General features: G+C 43.4%; 1 protein-coding gene across 2 annotated transcripts; it reads right to left on the bottom strand.

Annotated features, from left to right (window-relative positions):
* Window positions 1-276: 276 nt before the first annotated feature.
* On the bottom strand, window positions 277-5053 carry LOC139669514 (tetraspanin-7-like). 2 transcript variants are annotated; one of them, XM_071550014.1, is made up of 2 exons: window positions 2019-5053; window positions 277-878 (listed from the first exon to the last, which is right to left on the bottom strand). In XM_071550014.1, the coding sequence occupies exon 1, from the start codon at window positions 4836-4838 to the stop codon at window positions 4122-4124; it is 717 nt and encodes a 238-aa protein (XP_071406115.1). In that variant the 5' UTR covers window positions 4839-5053; the 3' UTR covers window positions 277-878; window positions 2019-4121. The 2 variants fall into 2 exon arrangements, with proteins under 2 accessions (XP_071406115.1, XP_071406116.1); XM_071550015.1 differs by having other exon boundaries at window positions 2517-5053.
* Between the last annotated feature and the right edge of the window lie 3875 nt (window positions 5054-8928).

Below are 8928 nucleotides of genomic sequence, written 5' to 3'. Positions count from 1 at the left end.
GTGATTTCACCTGAATTAGCACTATCCTTGGTGAAATTGTTCAGTTTCTAGGAGCTGTCCTGGCCCTTTCTGTGGACAAAGAGCAGACCTGGTTGAAAGCCTGGAAGATGCTATTTCTGGTTTTGCCATCAGTCATAATACCTAATGGCACAGCCTGGGGCAAATGATACATAAGGATGTGCACACATATGCAGTCATGCTTTCTATGATCATGTGTATAAGTCTCCACCAGCAGTGCTGTACAACAAAAGAGCTTAAGGACTCTATTTTCGTGTAATGAAATTTTATTTGAAGTTCCTTATGGCTTACAGCTTTGTGACAACCAGCTCTGGAAAAGAGTCCCAGGACTCATTATTGTAATAATTTGGACCAAGTTGAATATGAAACATCTGACATTTAGGGTGTCAAATACATTTTAAATCTCATTTGAAGCAGAACAGTATGCCTTGAAAACGTGTAAATACAAGACAGAAATAATCAACATGATATAAGCCACAGGAAAGAAAAAAAAATTAAGTTCGCAAAAATGTAATAACTAAGGAGCTGACCACTGTACAACAATGTCAGCATTAAAAGCTGGAGAGGAAACAGCATCAGAGGAATTACATTATGAAGCTTAGATGGTACCATTGAGCAAACTCTGAAAAGCAAATTGCTTAAAGGCAAGAAATGCATTTTTATGATAGGAGTCTCTGTAGGCGGACATAATAATCGCTGTTTCACATTATAAATTAGAAGCAAACAAGATATCACACAGTGCAAACTCAGAGAAAAGTAGTGCTGTTTTTTAAGGGTGAAATATGTAGGAAGCACTGGAGAAATCTCACTGGATCTACTAGCAGGGACAGAACAGTGCTTCAAGATCACCGCTGAACCTCCTGCAAAACAAACAAACAAAAAAAAACATGACAAAAAGTGTCTTGAGCCAAAACTTGAGTAATAAATAAATGTGAATGTCATAAGCACACAAGGAACATCACACAGAATGGAAATACAGGATGACATGTCTGACACACTGGAAGCATGACATACACAACATATGCCAGAAAGCTGGCTTTGAAACAGCATTCACATCTTCATTTCCACTTGTTAGTGACAGCTGTATTAACCAGGTGTATGTCTCAATGGCCTCTACCGGAAGATTTAAAATTAATCTCTGTTCTGCTTTCAATCTACGAGGCTCATTTTCTGGCAGCTTGATTTTCAACCTCTACTTTCTCTACTTTCACAATCTGTTATAAGGTCATTTTTAGTTCTGATTATCTACAACACAAAGTTCAGCTGCAGCAAATAATTCATGTTGGAAAAAATATCAAACATTTTCAAAGTTTGAAAGATTTATATTCTTGGTATTCTAGATCAATGTTATAAAATAGTCCTTGTTTCATAACAAGGGTCTAATCTTACCACCCTGTTAATCCTAAATCTCACTTTGTCCAAACAACAGAGCTATTGTTTCTACAACTGCAACACAGCTTGCTTCTATACCTAATTTGAATAAACAGCAGTGCTAAAAGTGATATTAGATTTTTTAAAAGATGGGATCATCTTTTATTAAAATATGACATCTTGATGAGTGAGTTTAAATTTGAAGAGAATGACAGAAAACAAGCACATATTCCAGCAAGGGGTAGATCATGCTGTCTGCTCTAAAAATTTCCAGTCACAGCCATTCTGACCATGCAGAACAAAACATACACTTGTATGCTTGAAACTTAGTTTTATTCTTGTTTTGATACTCTTAGCAACTTAAAACCAGTACAAATTCACCGAAGTTCGTATCTACACAAGGGGTTTGCTTGAATGTGTTTAACAGTGTACTTCATTCTGACTGACTCCTATGTGTCATATAGAGCAATAAGGGCCAAAATCAGAAACAATTTTAGTAATCAGCAGAGTAAAAAATAAAAAAGCAGTATCATATTTTTGTAAATTTCCAGAGCCTATTGACTCCAAGAAAGACTTTTTTAATAAACCCAATGCAACTCCATATCACTTTCCCACATTCTCCACATCACCTGTTTTATTGCTTCTATAATGGATCTTCTGAAAAACAAGAACCAAAATCCCAACATGCTTCTGTCGTTACATTTCAGTGTACACTTCATTTCACTTGCACTTAATTGAGCCATGTGGAGACATGCAGAAATGCAAATACTTTACAGGAGTCAAGACAGTGACTTATTTTGCTCTTAGCATTTGCTAAACTATATTTCTCAAGTACCATTTCCCACACAAACTGGAATTCTTGCCCATTGTCAGAATTGTACATGATGTTGACTTCCAGAAAATAACAGGAGTTCCACTAGTGCATAATTAAAAAACAAAACAAAAACAACCAAAAAAAGAAAAACAAAAACAAAAACCAGGGACATTTGGAAATAAAATATAAAAAATATGTTATGCAAAATAATAAACAATAATAAACATCAGCCCTGAAAATGAAGCCTTGTTTTCTCTATAAAGAGCTATTTCCAACACATTTTCAGGGTTCACCTGTGCAGATGAATACTCACATAACTGAAAAGGCTGTTCATATTGCACTATTCACCTGGAACATGATTATTATAGCTAAATAGCTGTCTAGTGTCTGAAAAAATGGACACTGGTAATCCCCTTTTTCCCAAGGTTACATCACTCCTCCTATGAAGCTATCAGTCATTTCTTCACTCAAGATTTCATGTCCTTCTCTTATTTCTTGTCATTCGATTATTCTCCATAGCTTTGCTAGTCATGTTCTTAAAAGATGCCACATCCTGGAGTTCCTTTGGTTTTTTTTTTTGGTCCTTTGGTTCTTCCTCCCCTCTTTACTGGGTAGGAGGGGCCTGTCTTTGTGCTGTGAGTTAGAAAAACATGTAAAAGTCGAGTTCGCAGGTTTTAAGGACATGGGAAAAAGCAGGAGTGAAGCTCCAAAAGTCCAGGACCCTCTCAAGTGCAGAGCCTGATTTTGTTGAAACTCCAAATGCAAACCCAGAACTGTTGTGAAAAAACCAAAATCCTGTAGATTTATACTGCTGCTTGAGCTGAATACACCCAGGGCTACACAGAAAATCTTGTGCATACTCCATTTACTCTCAGGTTGTATAGATCTGGCTTCAAGAATGTAGGTGGGGGCACATGTCAGAGACAGATCCTATGAGAAAGGAAAAATGTCAGAGGGCAGGTTTGTTGTTTTGTTTTGGGTTTTTTTAGAAACCCTTCCGTAAAACTGTCTGTTCCTCTCATCCTGAAGTTCTCTGCAAAAGTCCAAAAGAAACTTCTGAAGGGCAAGAAGCTATTTACTTCTCTTGCCGCCCCTCATCAGATCTGATCCTACAGCTTTTGCCATCTTTTTATATGACAGGGATCTGCGTTTAAGGTCTTTTCAGCTCTACAAAGATATAACCAGCGACGCACTGGCTAAGAGGACAGGCACATTCTGAAGAAGGGAGCAACACTTGGAGCTGCAGCTCCACCTTTAGACAGACATCAGCATTGGAAACACCACAGCGGGATCTAGCTGGACAGCTTGAATCCGCGCACAGCAAAGGTATTTTGGCGGCAATGGGTGTGCGACGGAGGACAGTCCCCTCGAGCAGCTCCCAGTGGCAGCTTCTGGCATGGCTACCTGGGTGCCCCTGGACCAGACCTGATCTTCGCGCACTCCAGCAGTTTTCCAGTAACATCATTTTCCAATAACATCATATTGCACTCTCCGAATACTCACATGGTGTAATGTTGAGAGACACCTCTCTAGTTCTCTCCAATACTCTCCTTTTTCCCGGTACAACTTTCAGCGTCTTAGGTATTTACATCACCCAGAAAAACAGTCAGCCTTGCCCCAAATGTCTCTGCTGCCCCAGAGAGTGATGTCTGTCCATGCTGCCACCACTCCCCTCAGAAGCAGTAGTGGGACATGGTCAGGCCAGGAGTCACCTTCCCAGCACCTTCCACTCTGAGGGGCTGTGGAGACGCCCGTAGCATTGACACACCTGGCACAGGCTCCAGAGGAGGAATGGAGCCTGGAGGAGGATGCTCAGGTGGAAGTGGTGAATATGAAGGGAGGATTTTCCCGGTGGGGTGCAGTCAGGTCTCAGGGAAAGAAGGGAGCTGGAGGGGACAAGGAGCAGGAGTGGGGGATCTCAGCGAGGGGTGGTACTGCCCAGCAGGTGGGCAGGGACGCGGGCAGCCAGCAGGCAGGCCAGCACAATGCCGATGAGCTGCAGCAGTGACAGCCCCAGGGCAGCGGTGGCAACATAAGACATGTTGCTGTCGACGAAGGCCGACACCTTGACGAAGCATCCGTCGCGGTGCAGGCTGCGCACGTCGGGCGGGCTGCGCTGGCAGCCCCGGCGGGCCCGGCAGCAGCTGAGGGGCACCGAGCCGTTCTGCTGCAGCCCCCAGGGCGAGAGGAGCCAGTCGCGATAGCTCTGCACCCCGCAGCAGGACAAGGCGCGCTGCAGCGTGTCCAGGGCGTCCGCCACCCCATCGTCTTCTCCGTATGCCAGCAGCGCCTGGCGCAGCCCCTCCTGGAACCCCTGCGCCAGGGTCTGGCGGTACAGGAGCGCGGAGAGGGCGGCCGCCAGCCCGGCCGCCAGCACGGCCGTCAGGAAGGCGCTGTAGGCGCGGAGAAGCCCCCGGTGCTCCGTGGCGGCACCGAAGCATCCCAGGAAGCCCCAGATGATGACAGCGACGCCGGTGGCCAAAAGGATGGCGGGGGCGCTGGGATAGTCGCTGGCCGACAGCGCCAGGTAGCTGCCCAGAGACACCTTGGCCCAGAGGCCGATGATGAGCATGGTCAGCCCCGCTGCCCAGAAGACGAAGCTGAAGGCCATGAGGGACAGCTTGAGCAGGGTCATGGTGCCCTCGGGTCCCGGTGCCGGCAGGCCGGCGCGGTGGCGGTCACTGTGCGGGGGTGCGACACCAGTCGGTGCTGTCGGTGCCGCCGGTGCCGCCGGACGGTGCGGGTCCCGGGCGGGGCAGAGTGGCGGGAGCCTCGGCGGTGCTCGAGGTGCGGGCGGACCCTCCCAGTTCCCCGGGCAGCCGTCCGTGGGGTCCGGAGCAGCTCCCCTGCGGCAGCCGGTACGAGTTGCGCCGCTCCTCCGCCCCGTCCCCTTTTTGAAGGCCCAGCGTGGGGGCGCGGCCGCGGCGCTTGTCCGCCCTGGGGACTTGATGGAGCGGGACGAGGCGGCCCCAGTGAGCAGCCTGGCGGGCCTGGATCCATTCTCGTCTCCCCGGGCCGGGGCAGGGTCCCCAGGATCCCCTTCCCTCTCCCTGACCTCTTTTAGACGAGCAGCTGCCTCAGGTTAGTGCACATCCAGCAAACAGCGGTACCCGCAGCGAGAAGGCCGTACAGACATTCTTTTTAGGGTTCTTTCGCGAGGTTTGGGGTGAAGTAAATGGGTGCGTGTACGTGCACTGGCAGCTTCCTCTACCTGTGGCACTGCGGACCCTCAGCTGAAAAGATTCTGCTAGCGGAAAGCTCGATAATAACCTTTAATGGAATATGCTGCAGCCCGGTTTTACCCTGGGCAAGGGACTAAGCTTTTTCTTATAAGCATCAGGAATAATACCTAAGCAACACAAATAACCGAGAAAAAGCATAAGAAATCTGTTAAAAGACAGGTGTGGAGTTTATTTCTTATACTGCATCAAGCCGTGCTAATAGAACACTGTGGAGAAATAAGCATAGATCTGTACCGGAATATTAACTACACATTCAGTCAGTCAGTCACTTTAGATTTGCCCAGATGGAAACTATTTTCCGTGTGACCTGACCCTGTTAAATATTCATTTGATTTAGCCTGTGATAACATTGAGTTGCAAAAGATAAGATACTCCTACAAGCCAGAAGAAAAAGAGAGAAAGAAAGGAAAGAAAGAAAGAAAGAAAGAAAGAAAGAAAGAAAGAAAGAAAGAAAGAAAGAAAGAAAGAAAGAAAGAAAGAAAGAAAGAAAGAAAGAAAGAAAGAAAGAAAGAAAGAAAAGAAAGAAAGAAAGAAATGTAAACTATAAACTAGTCAGAATCATAGTCAGAGATAGAATTAGCATCCCCAGTGGTAATTCACTGCTTAGTGAGCCTTTGACTATACTAAGCGACCAGTTTCTCTTTACTATTCCTTGACAACACCAGAAGAGGTATGTAGCACTCTTCAGATCAAGATTTTGTGCCATCTTCCCCACTATGGGTCTTTTCACTGAATACAGAAACTACTCAAAGTATTGCAACACATAGAGTTAACTTTTGTATGTCTTCAGGTGCTCAAGGAATCAATTTTGTTATATACTAATATACTATCAGACTTCTATAAAATGTTTATATTAATAAAATGTTTATTATTTCAGTTTCATTAGCTGGTGAAAGATCTTTAACCTCTGCAGTTTATCACTGTGCACTTCAAATTGTCAGTCTCTTTTGTTTTCTTTTCCTTGTAATTCCTTATCCTGGGACAATGCTACACTTCTGAGGTTTATTTGTGTTTCAATGGTAGCATTTGGTTGGTGTCTTTTACAGAGGGAAAGGAGTTGTTTCATGTGCCACATTTTAATACACCTGTATAATGTGCAACCAGAAACTCATAGCTGTCAAAGCATTAATATAGCATAATCATAATTGAAGCATCACATGTTCCTTACTAGAGGCCTTCATAATTTAATTTGAAGGAGAATGTTATCATTCCTGCATTTTTCAGGCTCTCTTTTGACATTTTACAAGTTTAAGCTCTTCATCAGTTTCTTGACAGATCAAGTCTGAGCTAGTTCCTCTGATTCTCAGATCTGTGAAGATTCACAAATCTTCAGGTCAAGATGTTTTAGGAATTATGATTTCCATGTTCTAGAAGTGCTCCCTAGTACATTGCATTTTATTACTCATTCTAACACTAAATCATATGAGTAAAATCGATAGTGAAGAATAAAAGCTCAGGGCAAAGACAAACTAGAGGTCTGCAGGTGTGGAATTTCATAACTAAAGGCTAAAAGGTGGTGATTTTCACAATTTCACACCTAAGTGGACATTCTGTGTTGGGAGCTCTGAAGGTGACATTCCTGAAGCTGTATTTCTTCTGAAGCATTAAGTCTTTGCTGGCCAGACATCTGGCAGCCATGCAGAGAAAAGTTCTTGTCCTTTGAATGGGTTGATCATTACTGTTTTGCCATCTTCCAACCACCTGTTTTCTCTCTTAGGATTTTACACCTTTTTATAGCACTGTTTTTTCCTTTTGAATCCTTGAACTGCTAACTAGCAGCTACATCTCAAAACTACCAGCTGTTGTTTTGCCTTTCTTATCTCACATGTCTCTCTGTACTTGCTCATGATGGAGCAATTTCTTTGGAAGTTTCTGAGAGGTGGTGCTATCAGAACTGTCTTGGATCACAAACAGCTGAAATCCATAGGGGAAGGGCTAGACTTGTTATGCTGGGCAGTGCTAATGAGGGGTTACAGACCCTTTTTACAGGACAAACCTGTGAATGCTCCCTCTAGACACTGTCTCAGTTTCAACAGGCTTTAACACCAAAACGGAACATCAAAAAGAACAGTCAACAGTATTTTCTGCTACCCTTGCCCTTCCCTGCAGTGAAAGCAGACAGGCAAAATAGCTTTAGAATAGGCTTGTACAGGTATCTTGGGGTTCATTATGCCAGATGGAAGTAGTCAAAATATAGGACATATGAGCAGATCTGTTGTCACCCAGGTTGCTCTAGCATGTGTCAGACATAAAGGATGGTGCTAAAGGTCCAGAAATCTAAAAGTATCTCCAAAAATATATTTTATTATCTATCAGTGCTGTTGTGAAGTATTTGATGTATAATAACTATTGGTTTCACTGGCAGTTAAATACTGAACTTCCTCCAAAAATCATGTTAAGCATTCAGTGTTGAAAGATGCCAGATGAGATTAACATTTGTGCTTTTTTTAGTGAGGATGAAATAGGTATACAGGGCCAAATTTTGCCAATTCTCATAATCTGTGCCCCTGGAACTTTCTGGGTAAGTAAAGGAGGTAGGATTGGACTGTTTGTACATGAAGCCATAAACAATGAAACAGTTTCAGTGTCTGAAAAATAATCTTACTGGAATAGCTCAATTTTTCAGACATTGGCAGAATCAAAAAATATGTTTACCTTTTAGTAAGAAATCTGTTAAAGAATCTCATGAAGTCACATAAGTGAATAAATGTTCATGATACTACATGTGAGATGTGGACTGACAATTTGATGAAAGAGAAGTGATAGTCCATTATATGTCATTTTGGAAAGCACGGTGTCATGGAAATACTGTAAGAAGCAAGAATTCAGACATGCCAAACCCACTAGTGAAAACAGCAATACCAATTATCAAAGAGAGTTTACAAACATGGGCAGCGAGACTGACCTTGGAAAATACAAACCAATATATCTTACAGAAACTGGTGCTTAGTGACAGGAAGAAGCCGCCTGCCAAACTGTGCATCTGAAGGACATGTGGGTGATAGGAGATACCTAATTAGGCAGAGCTTTGCAATACTATTTGGCAAGAAAAAACAGTCTGCTTGAAGCTGAATTTTCCTCTTTCCACATTGTTTTGGTTTGGTCATGCCTTAAGTATTACATCTCTTCCCTGGCAGAGGCATGTTGATTTTAATGCAGTTTTTCATCTCCACCTTCTGCGATTTTTTTTTTTACCTGAGTTTACATTTGGAATTCTGAAGTGACAGGGTCTGATCACTCTGTATCAGAAAGAAAAACAGTGCAGGGATTCTCCATGGCTTCTCAAGGAAACTGAGTCCTTTTGCGGTCCCCAGTTCATGACTAAAGATACCTCTGGCTAGAAGAACAAGTGGCAGCACTGGCACAGAGGTAGTTAGGAGCTTTGCCACAAAAATATGGGTAGCAAGAGTAGCTTAACAAAGCATTGGTTTAATGTTTTTTAAGTGTGCTTTCCTTAGGTACCTAAATGAGATTTTCATGTCA

This window comes from Pithys albifrons, chromosome 3 (assembly GCF_047495875.1).
Source record: "Pithys albifrons albifrons isolate INPA30051 chromosome 3, PitAlb_v1, whole genome shotgun sequence".
In the NCBI taxonomy this organism is placed as follows: Eukaryota; Metazoa; Chordata; class Aves; order Passeriformes; family Thamnophilidae; genus Pithys; species Pithys albifrons.
The sequence above is the reverse complement of the archived record's forward strand: the minus strand, read 5'-3'. Positions and strand labels throughout refer to the sequence as shown.

Coding starts and splice junctions, on each gene's coding strand:
- LOC139669514 (XM_071550014.1), bottom strand. CDS start 4,838: ATGACCCTGCTCAAGCTGTCCCTCATGGCCTTCAGCTTCGTCTTCTGG.